General features: G+C 43.3%; 1 protein-coding gene and 1 long non-coding RNA gene across 2 annotated transcripts; one reads left to right on the top strand and one right to left on the bottom strand.

The window, feature by feature from the left end:
* Positions 1 to 2,612: 2,612 nt before the first annotated feature.
* Positions 2,613 to 10,289, bottom strand: LOC145537039 (uncharacterized). The gene is made up of 2 exons (XR_014076144.1): positions 10,234 to 10,289; positions 2,613 to 5,095 (listed from the first exon to the last, which is right to left on the bottom strand). It is a non-coding gene; the product is annotated as an uncharacterized LOC145537039 (long non-coding RNA).
* Positions 10,290 to 10,733: 444 nt separating this feature from the next.
* On the top strand, positions 10,734 to 20,017 carry PIN4 (peptidylprolyl cis/trans isomerase, NIMA-interacting 4). The gene is made up of 4 exons (XM_081567492.1): positions 10,734 to 10,829; positions 13,259 to 13,332; positions 19,130 to 19,249; positions 19,842 to 20,017. The coding sequence occupies exons 1-4, from the start codon at positions 10,787 to 10,789 to the stop codon at positions 19,998 to 20,000; spliced, it is 396 nt and encodes a 131-aa protein (XP_081423618.1). The 5' UTR covers positions 10,734 to 10,786; the 3' UTR covers positions 20,001 to 20,017.
* The last annotated feature ends 1,376 nt before the right edge of the window (positions 20,018 to 21,393 follow it).

The following is a 21,393-nucleotide window of genomic DNA, read 5'->3' as shown; positions in this document are numbered from 1 at the left end:
GAGACTGGGAGAAAATATTTTCAAACCACATAGCTAACAAAGTACTCACATTTAGAATCTATAAAGAGCTCTTGAAACTCAACAATAACAAAAAATCCATTCAGAAACTCAGCAAAAGACATGACATTTATTTCACGGAAGAGGATATACAGACAGCAAATTCACACACGAAAAGATGTTCAGTATCATCAGCCATTAGAGAAATGCAAATTAAAATCACAATGTGATATCAGTACACATCTATACAGATGACTAAAATGAAAAATTTTAATGACACAAAATGCTGGCAAGCAGGTAGAGAAAGTGGATTACCCATTCATGACTGGTAGGAATGTGAAATGGTACAGACACTGGCAGTTTCTTACAAAACTAAAATGCAATTACCATACACCTCGCAATTATACTCTTGGAAATCATCCTAGAGAAATGAAAACTTGTATTCATGCAAAAACTTGTACACAAATATTAATATTTATAGCCACTTGATTTGTAATAGCCTCAAACTGGAAACAATTCAGATGTTTTTAAATGAGGGAATACTTAAATAAACTATGGGCGATCTATGTCATGGCCTACTACTCCAAATAATACAAATGGCAGATATAAGCATAGGGTGCTTCGGGAGCACAGAGGAGTGCCTAGCCCAACCTGGGAGAAGGTGAAGAAGAGGGTAAGGAAGGCTTCCAGGAGGAAGTAACACCTGATCTTGGGCTTGAAATGTAAACAAGAGTTGTTGTTGTTCAGTCACTCAGTCATGTTCGACTTTGCAATCCCATGGACTGCAGCACAACAGGCTTCTCTGTCCTTCACCATCTCCCAGAGCTTGCTCAAACTCATATCCATTGAGTCAGTGATGCCATCCAACCATCTTGTCCTCTGTCATCCCCTTCTCCTCCTACCTTCAATCTTTCCCAGCAGCAGGGTCTTTTCCAATGAGTCAGTTTTTTGCATCAGGTGGCCAGAGTATTGGAGCTTTAGCTTCAGCATCAATCCTCCCAATGAATATTCAGGATTGATTTCCTTTAGGATTGACTGGTTGGATCTCCTTGAGGTCCAAGGGACTTTCAAGAATCTTCTCCAACACCACAGCTCAAAAGCATCAATCTTTTGGTGTTCAGCCTTCTTTATGGTCCAACACTCACATTCATATGTGACTACTGGAAAAACCATAGCTTTGGCTAGATGGACCTTTGACAGCAAAGTGATGCCCCTCCTTTTTAATATGCTGTCTAGGTTTGTCATAGCTTTTCTTCCAAGGGACAAGCATCTTTTAATTTCATGGCTACAGTCACCAACTGCTGTGATTTTGGAATCCAAGAAAATAAAGTCTGTCACTGTTTCCATTGTTTCCCCATCTATTTGCCATGAAGTGATGGGACTGGATACCATGATCTTTGTTTTTTGAATGTTGAGTTTTAAGGCAGCTTTTTTACTCTACTCTTTCACCTTCATTAAGAGGCTCTTTAGTTCCTCTTCGCTTTCTGCTGTAAGGGTGGTATCATCTGCATGTCTGAGGTTATTGATATTTCTCCCGGCAATCTTGATTCTGGCTTGTGCTTCATCCTGCCTGGCAATCTTGATTCTGGCTTGTGCTTCATCCCGCCTGGCATTCTGCATGATGTACACTGCGTATTAGTTAAATAAGCAGGGTGACAATATACAGCCTTGATGTACTCCTTTCTCAATTTTGAACCAGTCTGTTGTTCCATGTCCAGTTTTAACTGTTGCTTCTTGACTTGCACACAGGTTTCTCAAAGGCAGGTCAGGTGGTCTGCTATTCCCATCTCTTTAAGAATGTTCCACAGTTTATTGTGATCCACACAGTCAAAGGCTTTAGTGTAGTCAATGAAGCAGAGGTTTTTCTGGAATTCTCTTGCTTTTTCTATGATCCAGTGGATGTTGGCAATTTGATCTCTGGTTCCTCTGCCTTTTCTAAATCCAGCTTGAACAGCTGGAATTTCTTGGTTCACATACTATTGAAGCCTGGCTTGGAGAATTCTGAGCATTACTTTGCTAGCATGTGAGATGAGTGCAATTGTGCGGTAGTTTGACAATTTTCTGGCATTGCCCATCTTTGGGATTGGAATAAAAATTGACCTTTTCCAGTCCTGTGGCCACTGCTGAGTTTTCCAAATTTGCTGGCATATTGAGTGCAGCACTTTCACAGCATCATCTTTCAGGATTTGAAATAGCTCAACTGGCATTCCATCACCTCCACTAGCTTTGTTCGTAGTGATGCTTCCTAAGGCCCACTTGACTTCACATTACAGGATGTCTGGCTCTAGCTGAGTGATCACATCATCGTGGTTATCTGGGTCATTAAGATCTTTTTTGTACAGTTCTTCTATGTATTCTTGCCACCTCTTCTTAATGTCTTCTGATTCTGTTAGGTCCATACTGTTTCTGTCCTTTATTGTGCCCATCTTTACATGAAATGTTCCCTTGGTATCTCTAATTTTCTTGAAGAGATCTCTCGTCTTTCCCATTCTATTGTTTTCCTCTATTTCTTTGCACTGATCACTTAGGAAGGCTTTCTTATCTCTCCTTGCTATTCTTCAGAAGTCTGCATTCAGATGAGTATATCTTTCTCTTTCTCCTTTCCCTTTCACTTCTCTTTTCTCAGCTATTTGCAAGGCCTCCTCAGACAGCCATTTTGCCTTTTTGCCTTTCTTTTTCTTGGGGATGGTTTTGATCACCACCTCCTATACAATGCTACAAACCTCCATCCATAGTTCTTCAGGCACTCTATCAGATCTGATCCCTTGAATCTATTTATCACTTCCACTGCATAATCATAAGGGATTTGATTTAGGTCATACCTGAATGGTCTAGTGGTCTTCCCTACTTTCTTCAATTTAAGTCTGAATTTTGCAATATGGAGTTCATGATCTGAGCCACAGTCAGCTCCCTGTCTTGTTTTGCAACTGTATAGAGCTTCTCCATCTTCGACTGCAAAGAATATAATCAATCGGATTTTGGTATTGACGATCTGTTCATGTCCTTGTGTAGAGTCTTCTCTTGTGTTGTTGGAAAAGTATGTTTGCTATGACCAGTGCGTTCTTTTGGCAAAACTCTGTTAGCCTTTGCCCTGCTTCATTTTGTATTCCAAGGCCAAACTTGCCGGTTACTCCAAGTATCTCTTGACTTCCTACTTTTGCATTCCAGTCCCCTATGATGAGAAGGACATTTTCTTTTGGTGTTAGTTCTAGAAGGCCTTGTAGGTCTTCATAGAACCATTCAACTTCAGCTTATTCAGTATTATTAGTTGGGGCATAGACTTGGATTACTGTGAGTTGAATGGTTTGCCTTGGAAATGAACAGAGATAATGCTGTCGTTTTTTAGATTGCACCCAGGTTTTGTGTTTCAGACTCTTTCATTGACTATGAGGGCTATTCCATTTCTTCTAAGGTATTCTTGCCCACAGTAGTAGATATAATGGTCATCTGAATTAAATTCACCCATTCCAGTCCATCTTAGTTCACTGATTCCTAAAATGTTGATGTTTACTCTTGCCATCTGCTGTTTGACCATTCCCAATTTACCTTGATTCATGGACCTAACATTCCAGGTTCCTATGCAATATTGTTCTTTACAGTATCGGACTTTACTTTTATCACCAGACACATCCACAACTGGGTGTGGTTCCCTCTTTGGCTTAGCCTTTACATTTCTTCTACAACTATTTCTCTGCTCTTCTTCAGTAGCATAATGGGCACCTACCAACCTGGAAAGTTCATCTTTCAGTGTCACATCTTTTTGCCTTTTCATACTGTTCATGGGCTTCTCAAGGCAAGAATGCTGAAGTGGTTTGCCATTCCCTTCTCCAGTGGACCACATTTTGTCAGAACTCTCCACCATGACCTGTCTGTCTTGGGTGGCCCTACATGGCATGGCTCATAGGTTAATTGAGTTAGACAATAGTTAGCTAGGTCAAAAATGGGGAAAGGGTATTCCAGATAGAGAGAGTATTATGTGCAAAGGCATGGAGTCTTAAGAGAGCCCTGTATACTTGAGGGCCTGTAGGTGGTAACTCGACATGGTTAGAGCCTAGTGGGGACCAGCATGAAATGAGACTGCAGATGCCAGGAGAAAGGCTCTTGGGTCTCCAGGCTAAGTAGCCTCTCAAATAGTCAGAGACATTGAAGAGTTTTCACTGAAAGAGGGTCAGATCTGTTTCTGAGAGCTCTCTATCAGTCGCTGGAGAGGGTAAATTGGAGGGGTGATGAGACTGGCAGCTGAGAGACCAGTGTGGAGGCTGTTCCAGAGATGATTGCTGAATTCTAGTGAAGTGTTCATTGTTCACTCTAAAATGATGAAGGGTGTAGATAAAGAGGTGTTTAAGTGGCAGAATCCACTGGACATGGAGACCAGTTCCTGAGGACACAGAAGACCTCTTCCCAACTGTCCTCTCCTCTGCCTTGGCCATGGCACTCTGCCCACTGGCTCCCACGCCCACCGTGTTCCTTCTCCTTGCCTCTGTGCTTCCGAGCTTGGGAGGTACAGCACTGTAGGTAGAGGTGATCACCTTCTAGATTATTCCAAAGCAACACAATGATGCATAAACCAGAGGGAAGTTTATTTCTGTCTCGTGGTGGGGTCATAACTTGGCCCTGGTGCCTCTCAGGCAGAAACACCCCTGGGGGAGCTGATTTGGAGAACAGGCACCCAGAACAAAGGTATTCTTGAATTTCATTTAGAGAATGGCAAAGCCTATGGTAGTGTCATCATGCAGAGAGTACCAGCTTGCAAGTTACACAGGCCTAAGTTCTGAGCCCACCATGCCACAATCCTTAGCTGTGAAACTTTGAACAGATTTCTTAATTTCTCTGAGCCTGTGTCTTCAGCTCTGAAATGGCAATGGTGATTAACCAATAAGACTGTTCTGAAAAATAAAAGAAATAATGAAAAGAAAGTGCCCAGTTCATGCCACATATGCCATTTGTGTCCATTGTTTTTCACTGTCTCAAATGAACACTGTCTCCAAAGAAAATCTTCTCCCAGTAGATACTGGAATATTGATGTCCTCCAGAAACTGCAGTTCTTTTGCTTAGGCAAGGCTGGACAAACCTAGATGGAACCTTCTTCTCTGACATTCTTTAAAAAAAAAAAAAACAAACCAGTTCTTGAACACTTCATTATCTCATGTCAGACATGCTACAACAGCATGAAGAAAACAGAAACTTTTCTGGCCACTGACTGTGCTCAGGAGACACATACATCCCATCAGCAATGTCCTAGCATCCATTTGCCTCGATGGGCAGTTACTTCTGCAGGTGTACATCTACTGTGCACTGACTTTTCCTGGTTTCAGTGTCCAAAGGTGACCTTTTCCCACCCTTGTCCCTAGAGTCTTGGGCCCAGAGCTCCCTATACACTGACCACCTCTGAATGGGATCAACTAGAGCTCTGTGTTTTATAGCTTCAAGGCTCCCTTTCAGAATAAGCTCTGCCGGCATCACAAATGGGAAAGAAGCTGCAGCCCTTTGGTTGTGGAGAAGCTGGGACGGGACAGTAAGTTTGGGTCAAGATTTGTGAAACTGTGTCCTGAGAAGCGGGATGCCAGCTTCCCTTCCTGATTTTCCTCTTTTAAGAAATGCATGGAAAAGTCAGTCTGATGAGATAATTAATAGAAAATACAACTGGCAGCCATCCCTGGCTCTGACTCACTGTGCACACTCCCGCAGTTGTTATCATGGTTTCAAGGCTGAAGTTTTCTCCTCTCTGCCCCCCTGCCCCTTCTGCTGTTCATTCATCACTCTGCTCCCACAGATTCCTCCACAGTCAGCCTCCACAGACTGGTGCAGACTTAACCCTGTATAGAGGCTAGCTTTTCTGTTGTTTGTTTTGCAAACAACATTCATTGCCTTTTTTCTTGAATTAAAAAAAGAATACATGCCCATTCATATACACAGAATATAATTTAAACAGAAAAGAAGAAAGTTAGCCATAAACTCACATCCCAAAACTAACATTTAAGATGCTTGTGATGCATACTGCATAGTTGAGATTGTACATGATTTTATCAGTCCTAAAGCGCTTTTGACCTCGAAACCCCGGGGCCTGTGCCCATCATTTTCTCCTTTGAACTCCTGGCCTCTAGGCACTGCTTCGGGCAAATTCAGCCACTTACATAGGCTCATTATTGTTTTTGCTGTTATCTGCCAGAACACACAGAACTCTCACAATGTTTCAGGCACCAAGCATTTGCAGATAGGTTAGCCATTTAATGCTGGCTCTTCACTGGGGTCTGAACTTTGCTTCATTTCCACTCTTAAGACTGCCGTAGCCAGTGGTCACAGGAAAGGCTGTCCCCTATGAAAAACCAGAAGTAAAGGTATCCTCTTGGCCTCCTGGCTGTAGATGAACTGTTGAACATGAGGCCATACTATTATTGTCAATCTGCCTCATCTCCAGCAGGACTTGGAAAGTCAATACATAGGTGGGATCCACCTCAAAAGTGAGGGACCAATTATCTCCTCAGCTCTGGATGTGTTTCCCACAGTTGATCACTCCCAATCCAAAACAAGGAGTGCCTAAACTGTGCCTGTTCAGAAATGATAGCAGTAAAACAGGGGGCTGCCTGTAATGGATGAGTTTGGGGTGGCAGTCTCAGAAATACCTGATTGCTGGCATGTAGCATCTGAAGTTCCACAAGACTGAATCCAAAAACTAAGCTCTGAGCTGGAGGACCTACATATTCTGGCTGGCATGGGCAAGCTGAGAGAGCTATCTCATGGAGTGGAGGAAAAGCCCTGATCTTACAAAAATTGGGAGAAGAGGGGTTGTGGATAAGGGCAAAAAGTTTGAGGATGTAAATTAAAAACTCATTCACCTTAAGCTAACACTCCACAAGCAAGTCATTGTTTTATGTGCTTTACAAATGCAAACTTGTTTAATTTTCTTCACACCCTATAAGAACGTATTATTATTAATTCTATTTTCCAGAAGATGAAACTGAGACAAAGAGAGGTGAGGTAACTTTCCCAAGGTCACAGAGCTAGTGCCTGGGTGGTGGAGCAGGGATTTGAAGCCAGGAAGTCCAGAACCCATGCTTTTAACCATATCGTTATTGTTGTTGTCATAGTTGCTAAGTCCTGTCTGACTCTTTTGCGACCCCATGGACTAGCCCACCAGGTTCCTCTGCCCATGGGATGTCCAAGGCAAGAATACTAGAGTGGGTTGCCATTTCCTTCTCCAGGGGATCTTCGTGACCCAGGTATCAAACCTGTGTCTCCTACATAGCAGGCAGATTCTTAACCATTTGAGCCACCAGGGAAGCCACACAGGTACTAACTATAGTAAATATTTAACAGTCTAGTAGGGCAATATCACGGTAATCCAAGTCTATGCCCTGACCAGTAACGCTGAAGAAGCTGAAGTTGAACAGTTCTATGAAGACCTACAAGACCTTCTAGAACTGCACCAAAAAAAAGATGTCCTTTTCATTATAGGGGACTGGAATGCAAAAGTAGGAAGTCAAGAAACACCTGGCAAATTTGGCCTTGGAGTACAGAATGAAGCAGGGCAAAGGCTAATAGAGTTCTGCCAAGAGAATGCACTGGTCATAGCAAACAATCTCTTCCAACAACACAACAGAAGACTCTACACATGGACATAACCAGATGGTCGACACCGAAATCAGATCGATTATATTCTTTGCAGCCAAAGATGGAGAAGCTCTATGCTGCTGCTGCTGCTGCTGCTAAGTCGCTTTAGTCGTGTCCGACTCTGTGCGACCCCATAGACGGCAGCCCACCAGGCTCCTTCGTCCCTGGGATTCTCCAGGCAAGAATATTGGAGTGGGTTGCCATTTCCTTCTCCAGTGCATGAAAGTGAAAAGTGAAAGTGAAGTCGCTCAGTCGTGTCTGACTCTTCGCGACCCCATGGGCTGTAGCCTACCAGGCTCCTCCGTCCATGGGGTTTCCCAGGCAAGAGTACTGGAGTGGGGTGCCATTGCTTTCTCCGGGAGAAGCTCTATACCAGTCAGCAAAAACAAGACTGGGAGCTGACTGTGGCTCAGATCATGAACTACTTATTGCCAAATTCAGACTGAAATTGAAGAAAGTGGAGAAAACCACTAGACCATTCAGGTATGACCTAAGTCAAATCCCTTTGATTATACAGTGGAAGTGAGAAATAGATTTAAGGGACTAGATCTGATAGACAGAGTGCCTGAAGAACTATGGACGGAGGTTCATGACATTGTATAGGAGACAGGAATCAAGACCATCCCCAAGAATAAGAAATGAAAAAAAGCAAAATGGCTCTCTGAGGAGGCCTTACAAATAGCTGTGAAAAGAAGGGAAGCAAAAAGCAAAGGAGAAAAAGAAAGATATACCCATTTGAATGCAGAGTTCCAAAGAATAGCAAGGAGAGATAAGAAAGCCTTCCTCAGCGATCAATGCAAAGAAATAGAGGAAAACAATAGAATGGGAAAGACGAGAGATCTCTTCAAGAAAATTCGAGATACCAAGGGAACATTTCATGCAAAGATGGGCTCAATAAAGGACAGAAATGGTAGGGACCTAACAGAAGCAGAAGATATTAAGAAGAGGTGGCAAGAATAGACAGAAGGACTGTACAAAAAAGATCTTCACGATACAGATAATCACGATGGTATGATCATTCACCTAGAGCCAGACATCCTGTAATGTGAAGTCAAGTGGGCCTTAGGAAGCATCACTACGAACAAAGCTGGTGGTGATGAAATTCCAGTTGAGCTATTTCAAATCCTGAAAGATGATGCTGTGAAAGTGCTGCACTCAATATGCCAGCAAGTGTGGAAAACTCAGCAGTGGCCACAGGACTGGAAAAGGGCGGTTTTCATTCCAATCCCCAAAAAAGACAATGCCAAAGAATGCTCAAACTACCACACAATTGCACTCATCTCACACGCTAGCAAAGTAATGCTTAAAATTCTCCAAACCAGGCTTCAGCAATACGTGAACCGTGAACTTCCAGATGTTCAACCTGGTTTTAGAAAAGGCAGAGGAACCAGAGATCAAATTGCCAACATCCGCTGGATCATCGAAAACGCAAGAGAGTTCCAGAAAAACATCTATTTCTGCTTTATTGACTATGCCAAAGCCTTACTGTGTGGATCACAACAAACTGGAAAATTCTGAAAGAGATGGGCATACCAGACCACCTGACCTGCCTTTTGAGAAACCTGTATGCAGGTCAGGAAGCAACAGTTAGAACTGGACATGGAACAACAGACTGGTTCCAAATAGGAAAAGGAGTACGTCAAGGCTGTATATTGTCACCCTGCTTATTTAACTTATATGCAGTGTACATCATGAGAAACGCTGGGCTGGAGGAAGCACAGCTGGAATCAAGATTGCTGGGAGAAATATCAATAACCTCAGATATGCAGATGACACCACCCTTATCACAGAAAGTGAAGAACTAAAGAGCCTCTTGATGAAAGTGAAAGAGGAGAGTGAAAAAGTTGGCTTAAAGCTCAACATTCAGGAAACTAAGATCATGGCATCCGGTCTCATCACTTCATGGCAAATAGATGGGGAAACAGTGGAAACAGTGGCTGACTTTTTTTTCTGGGCTCCAAAATCACGGCAAATGGTGACTGCAGCAATGAAATTAAAAGAGGCTTACTCCTTGGAAGGAAAGTAATGACCAACCTAGACAGCATATTAAAAAGCAGAGACATTACTTTGCCAACAAAGGTCCGCCTAGTCAAGGCTATGGTTTTCCCAGTGGTCATGTATGGATGTGAGAGTTGGACTATAAAGAAAGCTGAGCACCGAAGAATTGATAATTTTGAACTGTGGTGTTGGAGAAGACTCTTGAGAGTCCCTTGGACTGCAAGGAGATCCAACCAGTCCATCCTAAAGGAGATCAGTCCTGGGTGTTCACTGGAACGACTGATGTTGAAGCTGACACTCCAATACTTTGGCAATCTGATGCGAAGAGCTGACTCACTTGAAAAGACCCTGATGCTGGGAAAGATTGAGGGCAGGAAGAGAAGGGGATGACAGAGGATGAGATGGTTAGATGGCATCACCGACTCGATGGACGTGGGTTTGGGTAGACTCCGATAGTTGTTGATGGACAGGGAGGCCTGGCGTGCTGCGGTTCATGGGTTCACAAAGAGTCGGACACGACTGAGCGACTGAACTGAACTGTTAGTCGCTCAGTTGTGTCCGCCTTTGCCCATCATTTTCTCCTTTGAACTACTTAAGGCACTGCTTTGGGCAAATTCAGCCACTTACCCAGGCTCGCTACAAGCTGTAAAATAACTAAAAGTGAAAATCCGAAAGGAAGGGCAGATGGTGTGCTTGAGTGAGCCAAAGGGGTAGGCGGCCGCCAAGGTTCTTCCGGCTATGCCTTTGTCTAATGGCCCTGCGGGATTGGCTGGAACCCTGCGCCGAGGGACTGCAGAGGCGCCCACCCCCGCAGCTTCCACTACGCACGCGTGGAGGAGGCGGGTAGGGCATTTGGGGAAAGGGCGCAAAAAAGGGCGTGTGAAAGAAGCCGCAAAAAGCACAGAGGCGTAAAAAAAAAAAAAAAAAAAGCACAGAGGCGCGGCTTCCCGCCCCCGCCCCACCTTTGGCTCCGCCCCCTACCCCGGTCCGTGCTTCAGCCCCATTGGCCCGAGAGTCAAAGGACCGGGCCTGCCCCATGATATGCCTGCTTCCGGAGCCACGGTAAGGATCGCCAATTGCGATGCCGCTTTCTGGCATATGTTTAGGACACACCGGTGGGGCCTGAAGGGGCTTTGTGCGGCAACCTAAGCAGTTGAGAGTTCAACGGCAGATTTTGGAAATGCCGCCGAAAGGAAAAAGCGGTTCTGGAAAAGGGGGAAAAGGTAGAGCCGCCAGAGCAACCAAGAAGAAATGGGGTTGGGTGGGTTGCAAGGCGGAGGGAGCAGACCGCCGGGTCCGGGGCGGAGGCAGCGGTTTGCCAGTGACTAGAGGACTGACCAGGAAGTGATAAGTTAGAAACAATCAATACGGACTTCAATTTTGATTTAAAAGCATGGGGATTAGATGATGGATAGAAGAGGAGAAAGGATTACCAGAAAGTTTGATTTTGTTGGTTTCTTCCGAATGGGGAAAACTTGGGAGTGAGTAATGTCATGAAGGATCCATTAGTTAGGTAAAGCTACAGGGTAGTGAATTTTGGGAGAAAAGAGGTAGAGCAGTTGACTTTGAGTAGAAGGGATATCTTAAGCTTCACGTCACAGAGATGAAGATGGATGCGGTGGTAAAAAATGGAAGGCAAGGGTAGTTTTTAAAACTGCAGGACAAGTACTGAGTAAGGGTCTTGAGGAGAGTGGTAAGCGTTTGGAATAGTCATTGGGGTGTTGAGAGGGGATGAAACACTTAAAAAAGGATTGCCCTTAGAGCTGAGAGCTGAAGATTGAAGGCCATGAATTTGTAGAGGACACAGTCTGCTCAGTCATGGTTTACCTAGTACCATATAACTGGCACAATACAGGATTGAGAAGAGCTAAGTATAATCTTTAGCCAAGGTTGAAGTTTTGTTGGACAATGATAATAGAAGGAAAGCAACACAAGGGAATTAAGAGTGTCCCATTGGGGACACAGTTCAGATGATCAAGCGTGGGATCCAGACTGGGAAGGGAAGGAGAAATTTGATAGCATAGGAGGATAAAGGAACTGAATAGGGGAGGAAGGAGGTGGTTCTGTGACATTAAAGAACCTGTGTTGTGGGGATGAGGCATGAGAAGGCTGAAAGTTGTAGCCAGATATTGAACTAGTTGTGAGTGGCACAGTTCATCACATGCCCCTGGGAACAGGTGGCCTGGAGTAAAAGGGATGGGCATTTGGGAGGGAGGTCTAGAAGTGTGAGGTTAGGCTGTTGGATGATTCCTCTGCATAGATGGTGAAGTCATCCAAGATTAGGGCAGTAGTGAGGGTGGAAAGGAAGCCTGAAGTTGCTGCCAGAGTCCTCAGTCAGAGGGAGTGAAGGGGCATTCAGACGATGATAGCATCCATTGGGGCAGAGGATGGGATGACTGGAAGGCATCATTGTTCTAGAGAAAATAAGAGTTAAGTGTAATAAAACTCTTTTGGCAGTAACACTTTCTTAGGCATTTGGTGGTTGGCATTTTGGATTTTTTTATTGAACAACTTTTGGGTGCTTGGCATTGTGGTTTCTAAGACAGGATGGAGTCTCCTGAATAAAATTTCATTAGGTCCCTATTACTTCTAGGATAAACTCCAAGTTCCTTAATGGAGCCCAAAGGCCCTCATGCCCTAACCCGCAGCCACCTCCCCTGGGTTCATCTCACAGCACTTCCACTTCAGATTTGGCTTCGTCCATAGTTTCCTCCACATACTATACTGTTCTCCTACCCTGGAATGTCTCCTTACTTTTGTCCTTTCTTTGCCTGGTCAGCTCCTACTCATCCAGGAAACCTTCTCTAACTGGCTAAAATGTACCTCTGTGCTTCCACAGCCCCCTATTTATAGAGCATAGCTCATTCTCCTGAAATGATCTTTTACATAACTTTACATAACGATCTTCCCCAGTAGTATATGAGCCCCCGAAGGAAGGTATTGTGCCATGGCTTGTTCATCTTTGTATCTCCAGTGCCTGGAACTTAGTTACTTAGGAAACACTTATGAGCTGAACACTTAAACCAACAAGAGTTCTTAGGAACATCAGCCTCTAACAGTAAATATGCTGCCATCAACATAGAAATTGGCATAGTAGCAAAATGACACAGTAATAAAATGTAAAATGCTGTCCGTTGTGTTAATCTGAATATTGATAACTTCTTAGGAAGGTTATCAGTAGGCAATGTCATTGACTCCAGGAGTTTGGACATGAATGTATTCTTTAGCCAAATATGGGTGGTAGAAATTTTGATCTTTATTTAAAGTATATTCTTGGACATTTTACCTACTATAATTGTGAGTATCCAAGTACATAGCTGCAGTGCTTATTAGAAATCTCACAAGAGCTCCAGGGTTTGCTCTTAGAAGGCAGGATTTCAAACTGGGTCTAGAGAATCCAGGCCAGGTTTTTTTGGTGCTCCCATTCAGCTATTAGCACACTCACTTGTGTATCCATTTTCCATGAAGGGTTTTTGTAGGGCACAAATTTCTTGTTTTAAGAGGTGAGTTACAGGTTAATTTAGCTTGATGTAAAGTGTCTGCAGTTCCCTTTTGAAGCCTGGTGCTGTGATGGGAAGTATCAACTCCTGTTGTGTTGAATAATAAGGTGAAAGTATAGTTTAAATGAGTACCTGTCATCTCTTCTCTAAAGGAAAAGCAGCCTCTGGGAGTGAGAGTTCTGAGAAGAAGGCTCAGGGTCCCAAAGGTGGTGGCAATGCCGTAAAGGTGAGTTACTCGTTTCTTTTTTTTTTTTTTTAATTTTAAATATAAATAACATATACATCTGTTATTTTGGTACACATAAAAGGGAAAGACAGTATGCTTAACTCATCCTAAGGCTAGCCTAATACTGATAGAAGATCAAGATAACACAAAAGTGGAAAATAATAGATCACTCACTTATGAAAAGTAATTCCTTTTAAGTATTTCTTAAATGTTTTCTCAGACATCCAGGAATTCTTCATACTCTAGTATTTTTCCTTAAAATGTATTAAGTCTTCCCAAGTAAGTGAATGAGTTATTTCTCAGAATGAAATACTACTTGACAAAACCAAGAGCTGAGATGAGAAGGCAACGGCATGGGTCTCATTAGACAGCTTCCCCACTGGTGAGCTACAAGCCAGAGCCCTGACCATGAAAATTAAGGTGGGAGACAATTGCAAATAATTACTTGAAGTTCTTGACATAGTGCCAGAGGTATGTCTGCCCTGGGAAAATATAATCTGAAATAGAATTATACTGTTTAATGCTACATAAAAAGGCAATTTCCATGTTTCAGTCAGGATGTGGGATTCCATACTTTGATTCATTCATTCCTTAAGGATTTAGTGACATCTGCTCTGTGCCAAGCAGTGTACTAAATTCTGGGTATTAAAAAAAAAAAAAACAGGTAAGAAATGGTCCCTGAAAAAAAAAAAAAAAAGAAATGGTTCCTGTTATCACAGTCTAGTTGGGAGCAGTTAGGTAAAGAAAGAAATTTCATTGCTATATGAGAAGAGCTATAGTGGAGTTGTAGCATATAAATGCACCTATACATATGCAGCCCCCAAAAAGGAGTGCGAATGTAAATAGGGCCATTCTGCCGACTTTTCTACTCAGTGAACCCATAGAAAGATAGACAGATGGGAGACATGAATTTGCTTTTCATATATAGTTGACCTTCATTCTCATATGAACATCCCACCATGTGAAGTGGGATTCTGGTATCCAAAGATAATTTTCATAAAACATGGTGCCTAAATGCAAGCCAGCTTTTTTGTCCGGACATCCAACTGAAGAAGTGGCTTTAAAGAGGCATCTTGCCCTTTCTGGAAACAAAAATAAGTTCAGTGTGGCTATACTTGAGGTATATGGAAAGGTGGTTGTTGTTCAGTCGCTCAGTCCTGTCCAACTCTTTGTGACCCCATGGACTGCAGCACGCCAGGCTTCCCTGTCCATCACCATCTCTGAGTTTGCTCAAATTCATGTCCATTGAGTTGGTGATGGTATTCAACCATCTCATCCTCAGTCGCCCCCTCCTCCTCCTGCCCTCAATCTTTTCCAGCATCAGGGTCTTTTCCAGTGAGTTGGCTCTTTGCATAAGGTGGCCAAAGTATTGGAGCTTCAGCTTCAGCATCAGTCCTTCCAGTGACTATTCAGGGTTGATTTCCTTGAGGATTGACTGGTTTGATCTCCTTCCTGTCCAAGGGACTCTCAAGAGTCTTCTCCAACACCAGTTAGAAAGCATCAGTTAGCTAGGAAAGTCAGTTAAGGTTAAACTCTTTTGTTAAACTTTTCCTTTTGAAATAATTTTAGACTCACATTCAGTTGTAGGATAGATGTACTTTTTATACATGTACATGTACCTTTTATCAGGGGCTTTCCAGATGGTGCTAGTGGTAGAGAACCCACCTGCTAGTGCAGGAGATGTTAGAGACATGGTTTCTGTCCCTGGGTTAGGAAGATCCCCTGGAGGAGGGCATGGCAACCCACTCCAGTACTCTTCCTGGATAATCCCATGGATAGAGGAGGCTGGCGGGCCACAGTCCATAGGCTCGCAAAGAGTTGGACACAACTGAAATGACTTAGCACTATACATTTTATCCTGTTTCCCCAATGGTAACATCTTACAAAACCCTAGTACATTAGCACAACCGGGAGATTGACGTTGCTACAATCAAGATCCAGACATTTCCATCATCCCTCCTGTTGCCCTTTTATAGCCATACCCACTTCCCACCTGGATCCCCTACCCCTGCCCTCCATGACCTCAGAGCAGCAGCTAATCTCTTCTCCATTACTATAATTTTATAATTTCCATATAAGTGGAATGATACAGTGTGTAGCCTTTCGGGGTTGGCTTTTTTCACTCACCGTAAACCTGTGGAGATTTCATTCCACTTGTTGTGTGTATCCATAATCTGTTGTTTGTATTACTCAGTAGTGTTCCATGGACACATGAAAGTAGTGTGTTGAACTTTTCTAGGGGATGGCTGGTTTGTCTCCAGTGTTTGTGAAGGCCCCAGTAGCAGAGGGACCCCAAACCCTTCAGCCTTTTAGGGTCTAGGCTCCTTCTACACCTGCCATTCTGCTTTAGACCGCACTCCTGAACCCAGCCCTGCCCTGTGTCACTGCTGCTGCTAAGTCGCTTCAGTCGTGTTTGACTCTGTGCGACCCCATAGATGGCTGCCCACCAGGCTCCCCCGTCCCTGGGATTCTCCAGGCAAGAACACTGGAGTGGGTTGCCATTTCCTTCTCCAGTGCATGAAAGTGAAAAGTGAAAGTGAAAGTGAATTCGCTCAGTCGTGTCCGACTCTTCACAACCCCATGGACTGTAGCCTACCAGGCTCCTCCGTCCATGGGATTTTCCAGGCAAGAGTACTGGAGTCGGGTGCCATTGCCTTCTCCGCCTGTGTCACTAGAGCTGCCCAGATTCTGAAACCTACCTTCCGATCACAGCTTCCTTCTTTCCTCTTGTTTCCCACCTCCCCCAATCCTGTTCTGTTCCTCTCCATGCACAGACCTCTAGGCCCTCTAGCTTGCCCTGTTCGCTTCACCTTCTCCCAGGCTTTGTGTCCGTTCTCTGAGCCCTGTATGTCTTGTAGGCTGGAAATTAGATGGATCATGGAGCCCTGACTCGTTTCCTTTTGGTGATCCACTACATCCACCTGCCAGACCACAACTCAGGACCAATCCAGTGATCTCCTTTCTTTACACTCAGACCTAGAACTGCTGGGGCCCACTGGAGAGTCACACAGCCTCGGGGGTTGGGGCCACTGATTCCTGATCTCTACCCTGAGCTGGGCCATCAGAACTGCACGGAGATCCCTTGCCACTTGCCTCAAGCCATCCACCACCCTCCTCCAGTCAGTCAGCAGACAGCTTCGTCCAGTGGTCCTCAACCCTGGAATATATCAACTTCACCTGGAGAGCTTCTGAAAGTCTCCATGCCTAGAGATCTACCCCAGACCAGCTGCCTCGCAGTCTCTAGGGGTGGGGACTGGATCTTGGTATATTTTTTAGAAGCTCTTGGGGTGATTCTGACATGTGCCAAGGTTGAGAAACACTGATCCAGTCTCACAGGATTGGTGTGAAGATTTCATGAGATCACACATGTAAAGCACTTAGCACAGTTAGTATTAAGTACTCAATAACTGAAATATTGTTATAATTGTCACAAGAAAATGGAAACCAGACCTATAGTCAGGAACTCATTGACCAGCAAAGTTATCTTCACCACACCTCCCTCATTCTTCTCACCTCTCTTCCTTTAAGGCTAACTCATTTTTCCAGCAGTGCTCTGAATGCCTAGCCTCGCTCCTTCATTTATCTCTACCCTCTTTCTTTGCTCTGTCTTCAACTTTTCCCTCTTTACTGCATCTTTCCCTTCATTCTGAAAATATACCCAGGGATCTTTAAAATATATCAATGCATGTGACTCTTTCCCTCTGACCAGAGCCCTTTCTCCTTTTCAGTTAGTTGCGGGAACCCTACCCACATTGCGGTTCCCTGGTGGTTCAGCAGTAAAGAATCTGACTGCCAAGCAGGAGACGGGGGTTCGATCCCTGGGTCAGGAAGATCCCCTGGAGAAGGAAATTGCAACCCACTCCAGTATTCTTGCCTGGGAGATCCTCTGGACAGAGGAGCCGGGCGGGTTACAGTCCATGGGGTTGCAAAGAGTCAGACACGACTGATCAACTAACCACCAACAACACCCTCATTACTGTCCTGCTTCCCATTATTTCCTCAGTCATCTGCTGCACCCTGGCTTCTGCACTTACCACTCTTCTGAAACAGCTTTTGCTAAGGACCTGGATCCTCATCGTTCTGCAGCATTTAACCATGTTGCCCATTTCCTCCTTGAAACTTTCTCTTGCCTTGATTTCTGTTAACACACCTTTGTCTCTACCTGTCTGGTTCTTTTTATTATGCTTGTTGAGCTTCTTTCTTTGCTTATTGTTTAAACACCAATATTCTCCACCAATGAGTCTGGAGTGTACTTTCCTCTTCTTTTTATTCTGTGTACTTCTTGTTCTGTGTAGCCTCCTTGGGTGATCCATCACCTCCCATAGCATCAGCTGCTACCTCCATGCTCATCACTCCCACATTCTCTCTGGAGCTTGGCTCTCTTTTTTCTAATCTTTTATCTACACCACTAGGCATGAAGGATCTTAGTTCCCCGACCAGGGATCGAACCCAGGCCCCCTGCATTGGCAGCATGGAATCTTAACCACTGGACTGCCAGGGAAGACCCTTGGCTCTCATACAGTTGCCAGTTGGTCAGTCACACTTGCAGATTCCACAGGTACTACAGACTCATTATGTCTAACCCATCAAACTGTGTAAAACCAGAATACTTGTTTATTCATTTATAAAGTGGTAGATGGGATCCCCTTTCTATGATCACGAATGCTGTGTACACTTTCCCAGTCATTGAACCAGGTTTGCTTTGTGAATGTAGAAGCAGAAAGAGGGAAACAGTGGAGAAGCAGTTTTAGCCAGGCTAAGATGAGGTCTGAGGAACCATCCTCTTCCCGCAGCATGTATCTCTCTAGTGTCCAGGTTGTCCCTGTCTCCTCTGGGCAGTGCTGGACACACTCTATAGAAGTTTGCCTCTCTGAGCCCTGCTTTTTGACACATTCTTTTCTTTGCTGTGTCTATTTCCTGTGTAGCTCCTCCAGTCCAGGATCCTGTCATCCCCATTTTTACTAACTGAACCCTGAGGACATGGTGTGTCTGTCTCTAAATTTATAAGGGAGACATCTTTAGGCCCTACCCTAGTGTATCACCTACAATAAGAAATGAATAATGGATTCTGTTTGAATGAGAAATGGGAAATCCTACAAAACATATCTTGACAAGAGCATTTCTAAGGACATAGTGATTTTTTAAAAAACATGACTATATAAACATAAGTTACATTTGAATACTTTTTTAGGGTTGAGTATTCTTAATCTTCAACATATGATTCTTTTTCTAAGTGTTAAATTGTTGAGGGGCTTTATACAATTGGCCTCTTTAGGTAAAAAGTATTTCCTTGTGGGTTTTTTTCATATCATTCTACCTCTGATGAATTAATAGGTAACCTTTATTGAGTACTAGCTGCATTATCTCAATCTTCACAACACAGTTACTGTTATCTCAGTGCACAAATGGGAAAATATTTAGAAATTTAAAAACATGCCCAAGACCATACAGAAGAGTGGGGATTTGACTCCAGTACCCAGCTCTCAACCATTATCATGTTTTCTCCTGTTACTGTTGAGGTACATGGTAAAGGATGGGAGCATTCCACAGCCAGGTGCCCATTTTCCATCTAAATCTGGGTTGAGATACTGTCTTGATACAGGAAATGGGTTTTTGCCCCATTGGGCTATTGCCCAGTTGGGCAGACTTCCAAGATTTTCCATTGCCTTGAGTGAATGTGTTTTTTTTTTTTTTTTTCCCCACTAGTATGGGGGTAATCCTGATGTGACTGCTGTATTGTGAGGAAAGAAATCGTTTGAGTCTCTAGGTATTACATGAACATGTTTTTTCCTTGTAGGTCAGACACATTCTGTGTGAAAAACATGGAAAAATCTTGGAAGCCATGGAAAAGTTAAAGTCTGGAATGAAATTCAATGAAGTGGCTGCACAATATAGTGAAGATAAAGCCAGGCAAGGGGTATGGTGCACTCATCATTTAAAATGTCCCTCGTAGGATTTATTTCTGTTTTGCCATTAGTCTTAGGCATATCTTAAAGATCTTAAAAGCAGAAATGTCCAACTTGTGAATAGTTGAATACAGGTCACCTTTGTCTAAACCTTGGCATAACCAAATTTGCACAGCTAACAGATATCTAGGGCTTCCCTGGTGGCTCAGATGGTAAAGAATCTGCCTGCAGTGAGAGAGACCTGGGTTTGATCCCTGGGTTGGGAAGTTCCTCTGAGGAGGGCAGCCGGCAACCCACTCCAGTATTCTTGCCTGGAGAATTCCATGGACAGAGGAGCCTGGAGGGCTGCAGTCCATGGGGTCACAGAGTCAGACATAGCTGAGTGACTAAGCACAGAGTAGACACCCAGCAACATTGTGAGTGCTTGTGTGTGCAGCCCAGGGCAGGACCTCTTCCCCATTTTGTGCTCATTGAGTCGTCTTCTCTCCAGCCCAGATGAATAAACCTAGGAACCTTAGCATTCATGTTGGGAAATTTTCAAGCTACAGTAGAACTGTTCCCTCTTCGGGGCCACTGACATCACATATCTTTTGGATTTTCCAGGGCGACTTGGGTTGGATGACCAGAGGATCCATGGTAGGACCATTTCAAGAAGCAGCATTCGCCTTGCCTATAAGTGTGCTGGATAAGCCTGTGTTTACTGACCCTCCAGTAAAGACAAAATTTGGGTATCATATTATAATGGTTGAAGGGAGAAAATAAAATTGTATGAAAGACTACATATGTTTTATACATTATTTCTTTAAAAGGTTTTAAATAATCATTTTATTTCATGAACTCTGTCATTGTGGGTTTGTGGGTGCAAATTCAGGTGGGTAAAGGTTGGTGTGCACAACAGTAGGTATTTAGTTGGTAGTCCTCTAAGATAAGTCAAGCAGACTCCTTTTAAACCTGTTAGTCCCTTCCCTCCAAGAACTGCTTTATCTGATTTTTAATTTAGAAAGCTTCTCTAGAAAAGTCAAATATCAGCTCATACAATTCAGATTGAATTGGACATTGAATAGATGGATTGCATATGAAAATCATAAAATAAGTTCCTAGACACTTGTTTTATAAGGTAGCCAACAATGACCTGCCAGGACAGTTGTTATTAGCTCCACTGTCATAACATAGCACATGGCACATAATGTCCATTCAACATTAACTCCTTTCTTTTTAAATAAATGTTTGCTGGAAGAAAAAACACTCAGTTCTTCTGTCAGTTTTTTGTACTAGACTAAACAGTAGCCATTCACCAAGTGCTGATTAAAGGGAGAAATGTGGGAGTTCCCTGGCGATTCAGTGGTTGGGACTCAGAGCTTTCACTGCCAGGGCCTGGGTTTGATTCCTGGTCAGGGAACTAAGATCTCACAAGCCACAGGCCAAAAAAGAAAAAGACAGGGAGGGATGTCAGCCTAAAAATATTCCCTCATCCTCAGATGTATGGGTTATGTTATGAAAGTCCTTTCCAGGGTCAATGTTCTGTGTATCTGCATTTTTTTAATACCACCTTTATGACATAACAAAAAAGTATATAAATATTATAAATACTATACTACTTCAAAAATCAAACTTTGCGAGTGCAACTGTATGATTGTTAAGTGATTTTTTGAACACACTGTGTTCTCTCTCAGCTCCATTTGACATAACCGCATTATGCCATATAGCAGCAATTCACCTTAGAGAGTTGTTGCCCATTTTAGACATTTCTGACCACCTATGTGTCCATGCAGTATTCCCCACTGAGCAGATTAAAGGTTGCCCACTCCCTGGAATACATAGATACGGCAGCATGATACAGAAGGATGATCAAAATAGTAGGTATCAGATGAAACTGCTTTAAAAACCACATTTAAAACAATGTCTCTAAATAAGGGCTATAAATTCTGAAAATCTTGAAGAAAATTCTGAAAAGAATGTTCATTTTAAATGAATACATAGAACTACAAAGAACATCAATTATACTGAAATTGAGTAATCAAAATAGTTAATTATTTTATATATAGCTCTATTAATACATTGAGATGTAGTGGTAGGACTAAAAACCACTGTGTGGGAATTCCCTGGTGGTCCAGTGATCTTACTCTTCAGATCAAATGGACACAAACCCTGAAAG

This window comes from Giraffa tippelskirchi, chromosome X (assembly GCF_054371585.1).
Source record: "Giraffa tippelskirchi isolate mGirTip1 chromosome X, T2T-mGirTip1v1.2.pri, whole genome shotgun sequence".
Classification (NCBI taxonomy): domain Eukaryota; kingdom Metazoa; phylum Chordata; class Mammalia; order Artiodactyla; family Giraffidae; genus Giraffa; species Giraffa tippelskirchi.
The sequence above is the reverse complement of the archived record's forward strand: the minus strand, read 5'-3'. Positions and strand labels throughout refer to the sequence as shown.